The sequence below is a fragment of the Tripterygium wilfordii genome, chromosome 4 (genome assembly GCF_013401445.1).
Source record: "Tripterygium wilfordii isolate XIE 37 chromosome 4, ASM1340144v1, whole genome shotgun sequence".
NCBI classification, from domain to species: domain Eukaryota; kingdom Viridiplantae; phylum Streptophyta; class Magnoliopsida; order Celastrales; family Celastraceae; genus Tripterygium; species Tripterygium wilfordii.
Genome location: NC_052235.1, coordinates 333463 through 352161, shown reverse-complemented (window position 1 = coordinate 352161; position 18699 = coordinate 333463). Strand labels below are relative to the sequence as shown.

Here is an 18699-nt window from a genome sequence, read left to right as displayed (position 1 = left end):
TGGGAAGAGAAGGAATAGAGACAAGACCTCCAACTATATCAAGAAGAGGAAGAGGGACACGACCTCCAACTATATCAAGAGGAGGAAGACATCCTAGTGTCTCAAGAGGAGGAAGAGGGAGAAGAGGAACAAGGGGGAATACTAGATTATTTGAAGGCAGTACCTCTAGTTCTGTGAGCCAAGATGTTGTGGGGGTTAATCCATGCCAGGCTAACAATCCAAGAAGAATAAAGGTAAAACTTTAGACGCATGATACTGACTAAAGAAAATACTTTAATCACGTGATAGATTTTGAAACTTGAATGAGTTTGTTTTTTATTACTTTTTCAGCTATTGACAAGAAGGATCCAGCCCCACATGCAGAATTTTTTGGATTCCAGCGATTTGTTTGTTGGACAAAGAGAAGCAAGTACCACAGGTTTTATGAATGCAGACAATGTATCTTCATCTGGACAAGAAAATATCATGGTTGATGAGGACTTTGGGTTCTCTTTATCATTCCCTGGCTTGTTAGATGTGGACCCGACTGTGGAATCATCTGCTTCTGTTTTGGACCACTGACTTACCTTTAATGATAGTGTTTTGAAAGATGGTATGTAAATGGAGATCTACTATGTCTTGAATGTAGTATCCATATTAGCTTTTGTTAGGGACCACATTAAACTTTGTGTAATGTGGCTGTACCATGCTATTTCACTCTTGGACATGGTAGTATTATATATATGAAAATGACTGTTATATTATATATAGTGCAAATCACTAGCACCAACTTTGTTATATTAAATATAGTGCAAATGAGTTCCATCAATAGAACAATGCCATTTGCAACAAAAACAAAATATGCCTTCAGACCCTATGCCTAAACACTATGCTAGATCCAACAAAATATCATGGCAGTGGCCTTACATTTTTCTAACATCACTAGTAGCCTATATACATATGGCAGTTCAACAAAATACATACTAGTAGGCTAAATACATATTCCAATTCAAACGAAAGTCCATGCTAGTTGTCTATTTCTTCTTCCAATAGCTCATACTTGGCAGTCCAACCACACACCTAAAGTTTTCATGCTTGTTCACCCCTGCCATGCTTGCATCTGTCTCCTTTCCTTTCTCTCTATTCCTCAATACCATTTTGTGGACACTTGACGGGCTTGCATCCATAGCATTTACTTCAGTTTTCCTCTTCTTAGCAATGATTTCAGCTTCCTTTTCTTCTCCATCAGAAGAAAAGTCATCATCAATAATAATCACCTCCACCTGCATTAATAAACTTGCAAATTAATCACCACATATACTAAGATGTAGGAATCTTAGGTAAAATGTTATTGCTTTACCTTACTGGGTGACTTCTGATGTAAAACATCCCCACACCACGCACATTCCTTCTTACTCCTTTTGTTCTGCATATAGACATCATATGTGTATGTCTTGGTGTGGTCAACATACAGATGCACACTTCCATGCTCAACACCCATCCATCCCATCTCAAAATACTCTTCTTCATCCTCCAACAACTTCAATCCATGACATTGAGCCCTCCAAGGCTTCCGATACAATATTGAAACACTGTCAATGTCAATATCAAAACCCGACAACCACCAACCCATCTCCTCAAAACCCCACTCCTTTATGCTTACAACCTTGCATGGTTCAACAGAACCCCCACTGTATTTGTTAGTCACCATGTCCAAAGTCCCTCTACAATGGACAAACATCATGAATTTGGGGTCTTTTTCAGTATTCATAATGCTAAACCCTAAAGGAAAACAAAATATGGGATCAGCTAAAGTTAATCGCAGATGAGAGATTGTGTTGAGCGAAGACACGATTGTGTTAACTGAAAATCATACCTGGTTCGATTGAGCGCCGATCGAAGAGGAATATTGGAGCGTCGGAGTTGGAGCGTCGATGGAACTGGTTCTCAAGAGCAATCCCTCAATTGTATTTAAGATGTCTATAATATTGGAATGATTTGCTGATTTGTTTTTTAAAAATAATGACATGGAAAAGATATCAGTATTTCCGGTGCCACATAAGCAAGCTCCGGCCATGAATGATCAGAAATTTATAAATCTGGACAGAATTGAGAATTGTTGGAAACATTAATGATATAATCAACAAATTTTATACTTTGAGGACATAATCGAGAAATTTTGAAAACATTGAGGACATAAAGAATGATTTAGCCTTAAATCAAATGTGTGCTACTCATGAATTAATAGAATGGAAGAAATAAGAATGGAATGGAAGGCAAGTCTTCTCTTCTCAGATGAGCTCAATTAAGAAGAAGACCTTCATATCATAACCAGTAGAAGGTAGAAAGGCAGCTTCATTTGATTAACCTCCTCCCCTGTCTCTCCGCCTGTATCAAACACCGTCCATCCTGATCCTGCCCACCAAGCTTGCTTTTGGATTTGGCTGCGCAAGCTTCTCGAATGACTCATCATGGCCCACAAAGCTTCTCCTCTCCTTTACCGCCTCGGCTGGTTCGATCGCCAATTGTAATTTGGTTGTGATTTGGGTCTGCGGTACTCTCTCGAATCCTATCTGTTTCATGGGAAATAATATAGATTGAAACGAAGACCCAGACCAATACTGTTTTACTCACTCGAATGTTTCTAATTCGTCTTGTGTTTCTTCTAGGTTTTATGGATGACTTTGAACGCTTTAAAGGAATGTCAAGTTAATTACTTTTGATCTTCTTGCTGGTTAAAGAGGAAAATAATTGACTTGGATCAATCATTTTGTGTCGCTTCAGTAAGTTAAGCAGTTGGTGATATTGGCATTGTCAACTAGGCTCACAGTATTGAGTGTATGCCGTTTCCTTTTGCAGTTGAGGTCTCCTTCGTTTATGAATGGTTTGTGTTGAATTCTGCTCGTGGGGAGCAAGCATAGTTCATTACTGAACGACTGTGTTTTTCTTTGACTTGTTGCTTTGTAAATTGTAATAGGACCATGCCTCGTAAAGTGAGCTATGATGTCGGTTATGATGATGATGACTACAATGACTATGAAGGCTACGACGATTGCTTTGAATTAGAACAAACGGGTGGGGTGTTTTTCAGATTAGTTGATTAGATGTTTTCTCATGGGTGTTGGTTTTTTGGGTCTTTTTGCTAGCACTTTACTTCATATTTGTTTATGCAAGGGATATTGGAAGAATTTTGTTGCTATTCATAAAGTTTTTTTTAAAAAAAAATTAATTTCAGTTCTATATTTAGATTAATGGATGGACAGCCTCATGACGTTATGTTGTCAAGATTTTAATTTCTGTTGTTACATTATTTTGTACGTATTTCTGTGCACCAACTGCTTGCCATTGATTTCTGTAATAGGGGAACATCGATCTAAGCAGGAAAAGAGAAGTCATGGCGTATGGCATTGCGCCATTTGCACCTATGATAATGAGGAGAGCTTGTCTGTATGTGATATCTGTGGGGTTATTCGTAATCCTTTGTTAAACATTGACAGCAACGGTGATAAAGGATCAGGTTTCATATCTGTGTTCCTCCATGCTTTTTTTGGGTACAATTTTAAAATTTTAAGGACTGATATACTGCTATGTATTGGCTTTGATTTGTTCGTATTCAAGTGATATGCACACTCCTTATTTTTGAACCTGTTGTTTACAGGACATCCACCAAGTTAAGATGCATAGGCTGTAGACATGGCTTTTGTGTTGAAAATTGTGTCAGACTTTATTTCTCCCATTGCCCCCCTATATGGTACGGGTGGGCAATTTATCTATCTCGTAGTCCTTGTTACAAGGTTTCCTTTCAAGTTGGTTGCCCAATTATAGAATAGATTTCTTTCATGCGGTTAATGGCATATGCAAAGATTATGGGGTGTCTGTAATAGCCAAGTCTCATTTTGCATCAATGCCTCATCGAGCACCAAATATGGCAGTGGTGTGTCAACAGCAGATGATGATTTTGTGACAGAAGAAGGGAATAAATGTGGGAATGTCGGAGGAAATTTTCATGAATTCCATAAGGCTTTTAGTTCTGGTAGCGATTGTCGCATAACTATAGGTCTGCACATGTTCTAAAAGCATATGTGAATTATTAGATATGGAGGCTATGCATTTCTTAGCTAAATATCCTCAAGAAATGAAAATTTTTATATTCAGAAAATTTACTTTTTGTTGATGGCTGACCATTCATTGGAATCATATTTTCCATTTCACTTCTTGAGAATGTTGCAATAATATGTGGGGTAAGGTCTGCGTACATGCTGTCTGACCTCGACTCTGCCCATTGCGAGAGCCTTGTGCACCAGAATTGTTTATCTTTATAGGCGAGCATGTGGCCTAGTGGTAGAGTTGCAAGGGTGCAACCTAGAGGTTACAAGTTCAATTCTTGGAAACAACCTCTCCACATATTATGTAGGGATAAGGTCTACATACATCATGTCTATCTCCGATCCCGCCTACTGCAAGAGCCTTGTTCATGGGAGTTGTTTACCTTTTTTTAACTTCTTGAGAGTATTGCCTAGTTTACTTTGTGCTAACCATTCACAGGTTGATATTGCAGCTCCCTTCAAGTTTGATGTTCCATCTCCAGATGATTTGGTTTCTGATGGATTGCATCGCTCCAAAACAGGTTCAAAATGTATCCTTTCATGTTTACATTTTGACATTTCAGTAGAAATTTGGATTCTAAAAGCATCACTTTCCAACTTATAATGTATTCAGCTATCTGGGTACCAGATGACCACAACTTTGCAATTGAAAATCTATCTTGGCTTAAAACAGTTGCATCCCCCTGTTCATGCTTGTCACAAAAACTAAAAGGTGGAGTGTGAAACATGTAGAGGTCAATCAGAATAAGAGGCTGTTTGTAAATTGTACGTATGAAACATGTAAAATCATGGTCCCAAGTTATGACACCACAGTTGACTGTAAAAAGTTAGAAATCTAGGTCTTATGATATTGTCAGAAGAGCTTTCTTTGTTGAAAAGTATAGTAGGCTAGATGCTATCAAGTATCAAGACAGAATATGTGATGCAAGCAACATAGAGATCAATAAGAACAAGAGAAGGTCAAAGAAATCTCGGGTTAATGCATTACCCAAAGTTCTAATAGTTATCAGTATTATTATTAGTTTTAGTATGTTATCTTTGTTAAGTGTAAGTCCTAATCAAAGTCGCAAACTTATTAGTTTCTGTCTAGGGGTCCAACCGTTTGGATAAAAGTTCTTTGACAGTTTAGAAATATATAAAAATGCGTGAATCCTCTCGCATTTTAGTGTATAACTTATTGAACCAATTATGAAAGAACCTTCCTGCAAAAGCTTTGCTTGATTATGCAATGCCTGCATTATTTTTCTGCCTCCTTTTTCTCAAAGTAAGCTACAATCAATCAGACCTGATTACTGCTAATTCATGCTCTAAATTTCCTGTTTTCAACAGTTCTGACCATTCCCCTACTTAACTTGAACCGAAATAGGTTTCCCTATGATGTACCATTCTTTGGTACTTTGAAGCCAAGAGAAAGTCCAAAAATCTTCATTTTTCCTCTTTATTTCAACCTACCTCTGCCTGACCTCTACCCCAAGAGAAACATCGTCCCCAAGTATTTGTTTCCTTGACCAAACTTATCTCTCAATAAGGCCTAAGAAGAGAATGAGTTAGCAGTAATCAGATCTTATCCCACCCACGAGTTACCGTCACATCAACCTGAAAGAGCCAAGCAACAGTTACGAGAGCAGCTTCTATTGCATCAAGCACTGGATACGATCACACCAACAAGACCAGAAAGACCGGCTAGGAGAAGATCTGATTCAATAGCTGCCTACTCTGGGCATGAATGTTGATTATATCTACTAAAAGGATGTTGAATGCGCATATTATGCAAAACTAAACTCATTCTTTATTTTAAAAAGAAATTTGGAAGCTGGATTTGAGTTTAGCTTTATTTTCTAACTTCTATACTGCCTCTGATGAACTTTTATACTGCCTCATTTCATCAGCAGCCAGCTTTATTAACTCGAAATCATCGACAATTTCCTCAATGACACTGGTGCAGTATCACTGCAATCAAATGCCAAAAAGTTAGATAGTTCTTCTGTGCTGAACAGGAAAGATAATGTTGTGGGTGAGAGCAGTTCTACTTATGGCGTAGTTAATAAACAGTCATGTGAAAAATCATTAGAGGGATCATCTTTGTTGGTGCCTAAGAGCAAGCGTGATATTCTGGACTACAGCAGTTATTCGATCAGTGGGGATGAGTCACATGATCTTATCAATAATCTTAGCAATATATCTTTGAAAAATAAATCTGGAAAGTCAAATAAAGTTGATCCTGGAAAAGCCAACTCACGTGTGCATTATCAACCTGAAAAATGGATGTTCCCGAGCAAAGCACAAGACGATTTAACTCAACTAAATCTTGCAATTGTAAGTCAACACTATGATTATGGTCTTATACTCTTATAATTGTGGGAATTTCTAAATCTATTAGTAACATCAAATTAATTGATTTTTCTTTGTAGGTTGGCCATGTTGATTCTGGAAAATCAACACTTTCGGGCAGGCTGCTACATCTTCTGGAAAGAATAACTCAAAAACAAATGCACAAGTATGAAAAAGACGCTGAATTGCAGGTATGATCAGTGCCATTTCTGTGTGCATGTACCCATGCCATTAAGAATTGAATTTTTGCAATATTGATATTTGTGTTCCAATCAGGGTAAAGGGTCCTTTGCTTACGCATGGGCATTGGATGAGAGCAGTGAAGAAAGAGAGAGGGGAATAACCATGACGGTGGCTGTTGCTTATTTTGATACGAGGACGTACCATGTTGTTGTGCTTGATTCTCCTGGCCACAAGGATTTTGTTCCAAACATGATATCTGGGACAACACAAGCTGATGCTGCCATTCTTGTGATCGATGCCTCATTTGGTGCATTTGAAGCTGGTATGGATGTTACGAAGGGGCAAACAAGGGAGCATGCACAACTCATCAGAAGCTTTGGTATTGATCAAATTATAGTTGCAGTCAACAAAATGGATGCTGTGGATTACAGCAAGGATCAGTTTGATTTAATCAAACTGCAACTGGGAGCATTTCTTCATTCTTGTAATTTCAAGAAATCTTCTGTGACATGGATGCCATTGAGTGTGATGGAAAATCAAAATCTAGTGGCAGCTCCTTCCGAAGTTCGTCTATTATCCTGGTGAATTTCTCGTGCCCATATCATTATTTAAAATTTCAATGTCATATGTGGGGGCGGTGCTTCAGTCGTGCTTTTTGTTAATGGATAATTTAGGTGTCCCTTTGTGTTCTCATGTACCACGTAATTTGAGTCAGGTTGCCCATTTCATGGCTAGGAACTCTCATCGCACTCTAGGTACCAGAGTGTGGATGGGGGAGGTTCCAGCTTGGGCTATGTCTGGTTTGTAAGTTTTGTATTCTGGTGTGTTATAAAATTACCTTTCCTATCAAAAAAAAAATAACACCAAAATTAAAAGAAGAGTTACTTTCTAGGGGTACAGTTGTGCTGATGTGTTGAAGTGTTGAACATTTTATAAAGAATTCATTCTATCAGGCTCATTAGTTTACAATTGGGCTTAGCTTGCCAACCTCGATTGAGATTTGACTATGTTAATTATGGCCCTGCATCTAGTCAGCTATTACTCATTTATGCCTAGAAGAGCTTCTAAAGAAAAAGAACAAAGGAAGTTGATCGGAATGGAAGCAAATATGAAATCGTCTGCTATAAAAAAAAAATCTCACAATGTTTATAAATTATAATAATTCCTCTTCATTATTATTGTTTTGGATAATTTATTGAAATGATTTATATGTAGGTATCGGGGACCTTGTTTGTTGGATGCAATTGATTTTCTCCAACCTCCTTCACGGGATCTCTCGAAACCTTTACTTATGCCCATATGTGATGTTATCAAGTTACCTACAATGGGCCAAGAGTCTGCATGTGGTAAATTGGAAACTGGAGTCCTTCGAAGTGGATCAAAGGTACGAGCTTTTACTCTTTATTTTAGTCTTTCTTTTATAGTGTGCCCTGCCCTGTATGCAATATTGCAATGAAGGCTATCATTTTCTAGAATGTTAACGACCACAAAATTTTAGTAAGAAGCGACTGTATGTCTCAGTTAGCTAACATTTTTGGCTAGTAGAACCATCCAATCTGCGGTTTAACATTCTTTCCTATTCTATCATTCGTCCCATGATTTTAGTTCATGATTCTATTGCCGGCCAGGTTCTTTATCCAGCATCTACAGTACGAAATACAGATGCTTCTTCTTTGTGCCATTCTTTATGCTGTAAAATTTATGTTCACATTATCATCTATCGAGGGCATTGTTTACCATCAGCACTCTCTGCTAGTGACATAATTCTGACTTTAATTTGTGATTATAGATTTTGGTTATGCCATCTGGAATTGTAGGAAGTGTGCATTCCCTGGAGCGTGACTCTCAGGCTTGTGGTATTGCAAGACCTGGAGATAACATAGCTGTCAGTCTGCAGGGCATTGATGGAGGAGGTCTTGTGATGGCTGGAGGTGTTTTATGTCATCCTGATTTCCCAGTTGCGGTTGCAAAACATTTGGAGTTGAAGATTCTTGTTTTAGAGATTGCCACCCCGATTTTGATTGCGACCCAGGTAAACATGCTCTGGGCATGATGCACTAGTTTTTCCTGTTTGTTCTGAACTGTGTTTTAACTTCTCACCTGACATATTATAATACTTGAATGGAATTTGCAGTTGGAATTTCACATGCATCATGCAAAGGACGCTGCAAGGGTGACAAGGATACTGTCGTTACTTGATCCAAAAACTGGCAAAGAAAAGAAGAAGGGACCCCGCTGTCTTTTGGCTAAGCAGAATGCCATAATTGGGGTGAGCTGAGATGAAACGTATTCACTGGTTCTACAATCGACCCAATAGCAACAACTTGGTCTGATATTTGTGTATGCTCTGTTTTCAGGTCATTTTGAACGAACCAGTTTGCGTCGAAGAGTTCTCGAATTGCAGAGCTCTTGGAAGAGTTTGTTTACGAGCATTAGGTAGAACTGTTGCCTTAGGAATTGTAACCCGAGTTGTTGAAGAGCAGGAATAAGAAATATTCCAGGAGACATCCCTCGGAAATCAGTATTAGGTTTTGCATAACAAGGTTGTGTGAAACAGGGCAGTTTCTTAAGCATTGTCAGAATTAATGCAACATAGGGGATTTGTTGCTGCAAGTGACTGTTTATTCGTCACAGAAAGGAATTCTCAACTTCTAAATATGTTTCCCAAATGTAAGATTCATTTATTCTTTCCATGCTATCATTGTTGTGCTAATAAACTACTTTCAAAAATGGAGTTCAGTCAATCTTGACAAAAAAAAAAAAACAGAGCAAATAATTTGACTTCTTTTTGAAAACTGAGACAAAATTCATTATTTTAAATGACAACTAAAATAAAACTCAATTGGGAATTATTTGGTCATCGCTAACTATCCATTCTAGCAGAAAGAGGCACAAAGGTCAATCAGCAATTTAAACATGAAGAACTTGAGAAATAGAAAGGCCAAAGGTAATATGTGAAGGAGAGCCCATGGCCCATGGTTTGATGGAATTGACATAGACGACAGACAAATCATGGGAGAAAATAGATTGCACAATTTTAATATATATATATATATATATATATATAGTTAATTTGGTGAGGTGAGATGAGATGAATCCTGAATTAGGGGCCATTTAGATGATTATTTTTTTGAAACAATTTAGATGAAATTTTAAGATGTGTAATCTCACAATATTTATTCCACAAAAGTTGATTTTTCTAATCTAAATTTAATAACTCCCTTCGACCGACCTCTCCTAATAGGAAGAAAGAAAGACACGAACCTCGTCTGATTCAAAGCCTTCAGACCCTTCGATCGAATGCTTGAATCTGAGGGGCACCGAGGCGTTAATCGGACATCTGTCCCGGCCTTGAAAGAACTCTAGAAAGATAGGTAAGTCAATGATACAAAAAGGATATTTACGCCATTTAAGAAGCTCAAGCCTGAAGGAGGCCATATTTCGCATACCGACCGAGAGGGTGGAGGGGACCCTACCCACTACGAGAAACTGACCTCCCAAATCACAAAGCACACAGAAACAGCAAGCTCTTCCTCTCTTTTTCTCCATTAAGTGCTTCGTTAATCTGGGTGTTTCTTCTCCATCTGAAATCCCTCGTGTTGAAGGTCAGCCTGACTTCAGTTTCCGTTTGTTAATACTTAATTGATCTTTTGATCACTTTTTAAAAAAAAAAAAAATTGGAACTTTGATGGGTCTGTGTTCTGTTTGCTGGATACCCATGATTTATCGGTTTAAAGCACCACTGGTAGTTCTATTGCATCTCTTTGTAATAATTGTTGTTTCAGTCACCTTTCTACATTTTGGTCAACCCTCTGATTGTGGATTTTCAATTTCTCCATTTTTATTATTTGGTATATTTTCCCTTTTCTTCTTTTTTTGGGCATATTATACGACTTTTGCCATTGATGAAGTTGTTCTCAATCTCCGCTCCAATGCATACTTATGAATGTTTGGAGGTGAGAATTTGTTGATTTTTTCCGGCTTTTTGATTGAATTCTAGGTTTGGCTGGTTTGAAAATTTTGATGGAAACGTAGAGGGGAAATGAATGACTAATATGAGAACTGTGTTCTTCTGCTAGAGATTGTATCTAAGAAGGTGAACATGTTGCATTAGCTAAGCCATTTAATTGCATTTGATTTACTTGTTCATGTTTTGAGGTTAGGATGAAGAGAAGAAGTCATTTTTATTACTGCATTGAGAAGGAAAAGAAGAGAGGATATTGAACATTTGAGTCATCACTAGCATTTTACCTATTGATCTCTTTCCTATCACATTGTCCATTTCTTAGATCCTGACTTCTGCTACTGTTGTTGTTTACTTGTTGCAGCTATGTATGATTGCATGGTGCACTAGGAGGAGGGCCTTTTGGCTTTCTCATGAGAATTTTATAAGTTTTGTAGTTCCAGCATATTTTGTTGGCATCTTTAGCCTAAAAGAGGAAGAGTGTTTCATGTGTTAGTGGATTTGTTGTTGTTTGGTCTCTTCATGGCATTCAAGTCTTATTTCGAGAGTGGTATCCCACACAATACTTCCAATATGGAAGATATTCAGTTGAATATGAACTGGGAAGATGTAACCTGCCCCATATGCTTGGATTTCCCCCACAATGGTGTTCTCCTTCAATGCTCATCTTATGAGAAAGGATGCCATCCTTTTGTCTGTGATACAGACCATTTGCACTCTAATTGCTTGGATCGTTTTAAAAGTGCATATGGCCTGTCATCTCCTTCAGCTTCTGATGCAACTCCCACAACACACACTCAGCCTATAGTGTTGGAAGGCAACTGCAAACCAGCTTGCCCATTGTGTAGAGGGGAAATTGTTGGCTGGATAGTCATTGATAAAGCTCGCCTTCATCTGGATGAGCATAAGCGTTGTTGTGAAGAGGAACAATGTGCATTTATGGGAACTTACCTGGAACTTAAGAAACATGCTGAAGTGGTGCACCCCAATGCCCGTCCTTCGAGAATAGACCCAGCGAGGCAGCTTGACTGGGAAAATTTCCAGCGATCTTCAGAAGTCATAGATGTTTTGAGCACTATTCATTCAGAAGTTCCACGTGGAGTGGTTTTGGGGGACTATGTGATTGAATATGGGGGCGATGACTCTGGAGATGAGTTTGAGGATTTCCCTGGTGATGAAGGTAACTGGTGGACCTCCTGTATCTTGTATCAGGTATTTGATAACTTTAGGAATTCTAGAAACAGAAGAAGATCAAGAGTTGCTGATTCAAGAAGGGGAAGTCGACGCTCCAGTTATGATGCTTCGAATTCAGATGAAGGTTCAGTTGCATCTGTAGAGTTTGCTGAGTATAGAGTGGAAGAGACTGATGATGAGTTTATGCGTACGAGAGGCCCTTCAGGGGGTAACTCCGTTCATCGAAGGTCAGTGATGGTTCTAACTTCATTTGATTCTTTGAGTTCGTTATGTTTGATTGCCATTTGGACTGTTAAGCTTTGGCTCTTTGATTGGCCTGATAGTTTGTGAAAATAAATAGCTTGTTTGTAATAAAGACTGTGTAGAAATTTTTTGTGTTCTTGACACTAGGATACTAATGAATCAAGTTGAGCTGAACCAGCTTGTTTCACTAAAAACCCAAGAGAGTGTGCGTAAAGGTTGAGGAGGATTCAAGCTATTGAAATGAGTTTATGAGTGCTTAGTTCTGTTGGGATATCAAAGCTCGGGTTTGAAGCAGGATCCAGCTCTGTTTAAAATGAGTTTATGAGTGCAGAGCTCAGTTGGGATATCTATAATTAAATCCCCCTCCCTGACCAAACCCTACTTAAGAAGAAATGAAAAACAAATTTTTTTTAAAAAAGTAGGAAGAATGCATTGTCATTCTTGTTACTTTTTTCATGGCTCCTGAATCGTGATAGGTCCAAATAGACAAGTTGTCTTCCGATTGGCTGCCATGTAAGAATTCCTATATTTTTATATTTGGAGGGTGATTTGTTGTATTGGGTATTAGGTAAAACCATTATGCATGCATCTTCACGAAATCAATTTATTTATTTATTTTGTGTCTATTGTTAGTATTGTAGCTTATCTTGAATTACCTGTTCTTTTTCAGAATAATGTTAAAATATTCCCTGTTAAATAGGTGTAACTAATTCATAGTCTTAGAGTATTTCACAGTTCGCGGAGACGTCGATCTCGCCTCTATGGAATTTAGGTCTGTGCCGGATGGGATTCGATTAGCATTCATGATTGTGATGGCAGTGCCTCAACAGAAGTGAAGCAAAGGATATAAAAAAGAAAGACGGAATGTGATGCTGACCATTTTCAAGCATGTAAAAGCTTCATGGGGGCTATATCATCTCTTTTGTAACTATACTGTTGGTTAGGCTTACTTCCTAAATTTCCTGACAATTTGATGTGGTTGTATGAAGTGTTCCATTAAGGTTGCATGGATTGTTTCGGTGTATCTACTTGACCTGTTAGTTCTTGATGAAAATGTGTTTATTTCTTTGGGGGTCAGGTCAGTAATTTTGTTCTGGGATTACCAGCTTTGATGAAACTGACATCACATCTTGACGGTGTCAAATTTTTTTTTCTTTCCTTTTTCGGGTTAGCGGGTGCGTAAAGTTGTTCACAAGTTGGGAAGGATGGACTCAAATTATATCATCAAGCCCAATGATTGCCTCTGAAGTCACAAGTGTGGCTCATAAACGTACACCCCATCCTATCAAAGCCAAGCCAAATCGTTTTTTAGGACTAAATTGGCTTTCAGTTTGTCTAACTTGTTTTAATGTGAGATAGTTGGGCCTGCCGCTGTGCTGGTTTTCTTGTGTTGGGCTGATGTGGTGCTTCATGCTTGTGCTTTACAATCTGGATTTTGGGCTTGGGCCAGAAAGTGCAGAATGGAGAGCAAACAAATAAACTTTAATCACACCTCAAATTTTGATAATCACACCCCAATCTACGTTGACGTATTGTTTCTTTAGGTCTAAGCTTCTCACACACCACCCTTTTAACAACTCCGAATAACAAAAGAGAGTGAACTTATTGCTTCCTCCGTTCACGCCTCATTCTTCGGTCTTGATTTTAGAAATATTTTTAAAAAATTTGGAATGCAATTAACAAGAGGTGTGATTTATAAAATTTGAGGTGTGACTCAAGTTTTCCAACAAAACATAGAGGCTATGTTTTTTTTTTTTTCTTTTTTCCAATTAGAAAAAAGTGGCATAATTGGCAATTGTATGGTCATAAAGATTCCTAATAATCTTTCATAAACTCTGTCGACTTTTATTATATAATTTCTAATACTGTACTACGTTTGACCAGCTTTGCTATCTGTAGTATATATATGCATTTCGAATAAACACGTAGGGCTGAACCAAAGGAAAAGGAATATATATATACACACATATACACAGCACGTCTCTAGTACGCAGCCCGTGTTTTCTATGTTTTACGGGCTTTAGATCTCAACCGTTGGATCATTGCAACGACTGAGATTAAAATGTCACTTATAAACCCCAGAAGACCCACCCGGATCCGGATGGATGTTCACCTCCTCCTCCGCGCAACGGATCTTCTTCACGAAGGCTCAATCTCATTTATGTGATCCATCAAAAGCTGGAATGTGCAATTCGAAGGCTCAATAACCACCACAGCCATTGTTTCCTTTTGCAGATATTTTTGATATTCCAGATAAGAAATCAATGTTTATAAGTATAAGCAAAATTTGCATCGATGAAAATAATCTTGTCATAATCCGTCCACTGTCAAAGCCCTTAAAACATAGCAAGTACGGGCGTGCGTACTAGAGACCTGTTGTATAGGGGTGTTCATTCCGTTTTCGGTTCGATTTTTAATCATAACCGAAATGTTCGAATCGATTCGGTTATGATATTTTAGAATCCATAACCGAACCATATAGTTCGGATAGCCAAACCGAAATAACCATATTTTTAGGATCGGATCGGTTTTCGATTTTTGAAGAAATGAAAAAGTATGAATAAATCTCAAATAGAGTGAGAAAATAGCCATGATTGACTCCAACTCCATCTAACAAAGTTTGATAAAAATTCATGATAATAATAATAAATATATTATTTCATCACAATTAAAGAAAAATAAATTTACAAGACCGAGAGGAATAATATGATCAAGGAAAAAAAGAAAAGAAAAGAAAACGTATATGAAAATGTCTCCCCACTTTCACTTTAACAATAATCAATCTTAATTTATATGAATTTTAAAATGATAAGGCTATCATGAGTTTCAACTAATCAATCTTAATTTATAATTTGTATAATGATTAATTTAATTGGTATCTAAATTTATAATTTGTTATGAAGATATAATCAGAGTTTTAATCTAAATATGTAACTTATATATATATATGTAATGAATATAATGTTTGGATATTTATATAATATATATATATAATATAATATATCATATATATCATAATGTTTGAATATTTATATAATATATATTAATATTTTTCGATTTTTTGGTTATAATCGTAACTATAATCGAAAAAATATCTGAAATTTTACTAAAATCATAACCATATTCGAAATCGTAACCGAAAAAATCGAATCGAAAATTGAATAACCACGATTATGGATCGTTTCTCGGTTTATGGATCGGTTATAGACACCTCAACTGCTCTATATGAAAAGGCGGGAACATTAAGACAAAATGGCGGTAACTTTTCGGTCAAAAAGCATTTTGTTACAAATGTCAAATAAAATTGGAACGGATCTGTTTCTATCGACTCCGATCTGTGTCGTTCTTTTCATCTTCTAGGTTTGAGGAAATCAGGAAAATGTTTTCAAGCAGCCAGTTCGACGCCAACTCAGCCGGCGGTGGAATCACGCCTTCTCAACTTCCCGATTCCACTCCTTCGCCTGTAAAAGTAAACCCCACTTTCACTTGTTTTTGTCCCTTTTGTTTGGCTGACTAGGAAAACGTAGAAAAATTAGAGAAAAACAAGAGCACAAAATCGCCAAGGCAGTACTTCCGGTGGTATATTTTTGTTTTTGATTTTCACATGATCTCGTTCTGTTGTTCTCTGAAATTGAGGTCTATGTTTTAGGGCTTTTATTTGAGTCAAGGGTTGGAGGGAATAAATTTGAATTGTAATATTTTGGCTTTAGAGTCGCGATTCAGGGGGTGTGGTTCCTGTGAAGCAGATAAATGAAGCTTCCCCTGCTAGCAACGAGAAATCGAGTTTTGTGATCAACGGCGTGGATGTTACTAATGTAAGGATTTTCCACTGCATGCTTTCATTCGACATAGAATGTTTCCTTGAATTCGTTAAATTTCGGAATATGATATTTTGGTTAGTAGATTATAAAGTTTTTTGAACGATAGCACAGATTTCTTTAATCCTTGTTATCTAGAAGAATAGATTGTAAGCATGTGCAGAGATAATTCGAATATTGATTTCAAACACATTTTAGATGCATGGACTCACATTATTGGTGGAATATATTACCTTATCACGTTCATTTCATGTAGTTACTCCTCTGGGAACTTCTTTTTTTTTTAAAAAAAAATTTTATTGGTTTATAGCACTCCTCTGTTTCAGAGGGATATTTGATTTATTGTTACATTGGTTGGGATGGTGTTTGATAAAGCAGAGAAGGTCACAGATGTTGATTTCGTTTTGGATGATGGAACAGGGCGAATCAACTGTAGAAGATGGTAATTATAGTTTGTCTTGTAGATGCATGCATACAATAATGTGATCTACATAGGACCTTTTTTTTATATGCTTTCATATTAAAGTTCAGCTTGTGTCAGTGCTAATTCCCCTAAATAAGCTCTTAATAGGCTTTCACCTTTTTTGTTAGGGTGAACGAGTTTTTTGATAAGAAGGAAATGAGGGCAATACAGTGAGTTTTTTGCAGGTAATGCTAATTACACAATACAAGTTTTGCTTCAAGTGACAGTATTATTTACCGAGGCATTTATTGTAGACTTGCAAGACGGCAAATATTCTGCTTCCTTATTTTGATCATGTATCTAAACTTAAAGTAACTGAGTGGTGCTGCAATTCAATCGCAAAAGGTAGATTCATCTCTAAACACTCCTGTGCGTACATCCCCATCAAATCAAGTATGAAGCCTAATTTAGGAAATTTTCTGTATCTTGAGTGTTTAATGTTGTGTATACTACCGTAACCCTATAATTTTTTTTGATCTAGTTTTCCTAGCAATTCAGTGTTGATGTACTCAAGGACCATGATCAATTGGTCCTAGAGTATCTACAGCAATCCTCAAGCTTGTAAGTTGTGCACTTATGTTTTTCTTTTTGAAGCCTGCAATTCTTTCTTTTCTGAACCGTGGGAACCATTATTCTTTTCTTTTTCTTTGCAGTGGACAAGAGAAGGGGACACGTAGAGATGAAATTTCTCAACACCTGAAACTTCCAACAGAGAATATTATGTAGTAACTCTGCTCCACCTCTCTTTATGTTGATGCATGATGCAGGAACCCACACATTCATTTGTTTTCCTAACACGTTTTCTTTCTTAATCAAACCTTTTTTCTGCAGGGAATCTATCAGATCTCTTGAAGATGAAGGCCTAATATACTCCACAATCGATGAATTTCACTTCAAAGCTGCCTGATGAGGTTGTTACGATACTCTCCAACCCTTTGCGTAGTAGTTGGGATCTTGTTACTAATCTCATCTAGAAAACTGTTCAAAAAATTAAACTGGACTGTAAATATAATGCTTGGATTCTTCAACTATGGACGGAATGAGGGTGACAGATTTAAATCCGTATGCCTTTTTAAAATAAAATCTAAGATGGGTGCGGTCATGGTGTTTTGTTGCTATTGTCCTGAAATTGCTCGTCCTAGAATTGGGCCATTGGTGTGGTGTGGTGTAGGCTTTTGGTCTGAAATGCAGGCCACTCTTGGCCCATTATATGATTGATTAGTAGTGATTGCGTCAAGCAGAGGAACCCGTTTGAGATGATTGATTCAACCCTACAGACAAAGCAATTGCAGAAGAAGAATTGTGCAAGTCAAGCGAAGATTCAATTATGAACTTTAGCTGTAGTGATCTATATAAATATGGTCCTAATGGTTTTAGTGTTTTATGTACGAGACAGTTTGGCAAAGCCGAGGTAATGAAGATGGAGTGGCTGCTGCGCTGAGCTGGTCAGTAGTCGAATGCTTTATCCAATTCTACAAGTTAATAATAATGTTGCAATGTATTTGTATTTGTAATTTTTTAAATTTATTTTTTGCGGCAGGTTCTGTCATAACAAGTCGTTTAGTAAGATACAAAGGCCAAAACTCTCCTCAAAGGCCAATTGGTAAGGTAAGCGAAGTATTTGTTAATTACTTCCCGCTCTTTGTAATCTCTTCTTGTTGGGTGTAATTAAGAAAATGTGGTCACTTGATTGAAACGTTGGAGAGAGAGGAACCATGCGACCGATTCGAGTTTCTTGTACAGAAGAAATCACGTGCCTGACCACACTCCTCCTAAAGAAAACAAGAGGCGAGTGAGTGATATGTGCTTATGAATGGTCAAAATCCAATTCACGTGAAGGTCTGTGTCCTCTTCTTTTGTTTGTTTGGGGACCTCAGAATCATCCCTTCAATACTCGTATAATTGGATACCTCTCCACACGTGCAATTTTTTAATTGGATAATATGATAAAAAAAAAAATAATTGTGGAAAAACGATTCTAAACCATATGGTAAGCGACTTTTTTGATTGATGTTAAAAAATTCAAAACTAGAATTTTTTATGTTGTTAAATAGTGGTTAGTCCCGTACACTTTGCACTGTTTTGGTTACACCCTTTACTTGTGTTGACAAACCACAACTCAAGTAGTACTCATGGCCCTCCCCCACCCGTCTTCTCGAGGCCACAACAAAACAATTCGACGCTAGCTATTTTTCATAATAATGTCATTGGCTAATCTTATTCTTTTGTGATTTGACAGGAAAAAGGTGCCAAAATGGACAGGCTTTCTGCAAGGCTGCTGATTCAGGAACATTATGAATTAAGATTTGATGAATTAATAGAGATATTACAAGAAATATAGAATTTGTTGTTGTGAGAGGAGTATGTGAATCAACTCAACTGAAAACTACAGTAATTAAGCTGGTAATAGTATCATAT

The 18699-nt window shown here is 37.3% G+C and overlaps 2 protein-coding genes and 1 long non-coding RNA gene across 8 annotated transcripts; all 3 read left to right on the top strand.

Annotated features, from left to right (window-relative positions):
- Positions 1-2211: 2211 nt before the first annotated feature.
- On the top strand, positions 2212-9292 carry LOC119997406 (HBS1-like protein). Of its 5 annotated transcripts, none has more exons than XM_038844403.1 (12): positions 2212-2533; positions 2649-2863; positions 2957-3054; positions 3341-3496; positions 4538-4615; positions 6031-6401; positions 6497-6607; positions 6693-7180; positions 7815-7983; positions 8497-8631; positions 8734-8868; positions 8957-9292. In XM_038844403.1, the coding sequence occupies exons 2-12, from the start codon at positions 2820-2822 to the stop codon at positions 9086-9088; spliced, it is 1917 nt and encodes a 638-aa protein (XP_038700331.1). In that variant the 5' UTR covers positions 2212-2533; positions 2649-2819; the 3' UTR covers positions 9089-9292. The 5 variants fall into 5 exon arrangements, with proteins under 5 accessions (XP_038700331.1, XP_038700327.1, XP_038700330.1 ...); XM_038844399.1 differs by having other exon boundaries at positions 8389-8631; XM_038844402.1 differs by having other exon boundaries at positions 2213-2533; positions 2649-2817; positions 8389-8631.
- Positions 9293-9805: 513 nt separating this feature from the next.
- Positions 9806-13128, top strand: LOC119995830. 2 transcript variants are annotated; one of them, XM_038842287.1, is made up of 3 exons: positions 9806-10204; positions 10928-11984; positions 12701-13128. In XM_038842287.1, the coding sequence occupies exons 2-3, from the start codon at positions 11086-11088 to the stop codon at positions 12708-12710; spliced, it is 909 nt and encodes a 302-aa protein (XP_038698215.1). In that variant the 5' UTR covers positions 9806-10204; positions 10928-11085; the 3' UTR covers positions 12711-13128. The 2 variants fall into 2 exon arrangements, with proteins under 2 accessions (XP_038698215.1, XP_038698213.1); XM_038842285.1 differs by having other exon boundaries at positions 9810-10204; positions 12736-13128.
- A 2195-nt stretch (positions 13129-15323) lies between these two features.
- Positions 15324-17890, top strand: LOC119996519. The gene is made up of 7 exons (XR_005467877.1): positions 15324-15469; positions 15711-15815; positions 16197-16260; positions 16410-16842; positions 16935-17003; positions 17113-17726; positions 17822-17890. It is a non-coding gene; the product is annotated as an uncharacterized LOC119996519 (long non-coding RNA).
- The last annotated feature ends 809 nt before the right edge of the window (positions 17891-18699 follow it).

What these genes read in the sequence shown, in the direction of transcription:
- LOC119997406 (XM_038844399.1), top strand. Translation starts at nt 2,820, where the DNA reads ATGCCGTTTCCTTTTGCAGTTGAGGTCTCCTTCGTTTATGAATG. An exon ending in GTCTCCTTCGTTTATGAATG is followed by an intron (nt 2,864 to 2,956) that starts GTTTGTGTTGAA and finishes AAATTGTAATAG; the next exon opens with GACCATGCCTCGTAAAGTGA. An exon ending in CTTTGAATTAGAACAAACGG is followed by an intron (nt 3,055 to 3,340) that starts GTGGGGTGTTTT and finishes TTTCTGTAATAG; the next exon opens with GGGAACATCGATCTAAGCAG.
- LOC119995830 (XM_038842285.1), top strand. Translation starts at nt 11,086, where the DNA reads ATGGCATTCAAGTCTTATTTCGAGAGTGGTATCCCACACAATACTTCC. An exon ending in GGTAACTCCGTTCATCGAAG is followed by an intron (nt 11,985 to 12,735) that starts GTCAGTGATGGT and finishes AGTATTTCACAG; the next exon opens with TTCGCGGAGACGTCGATCTC.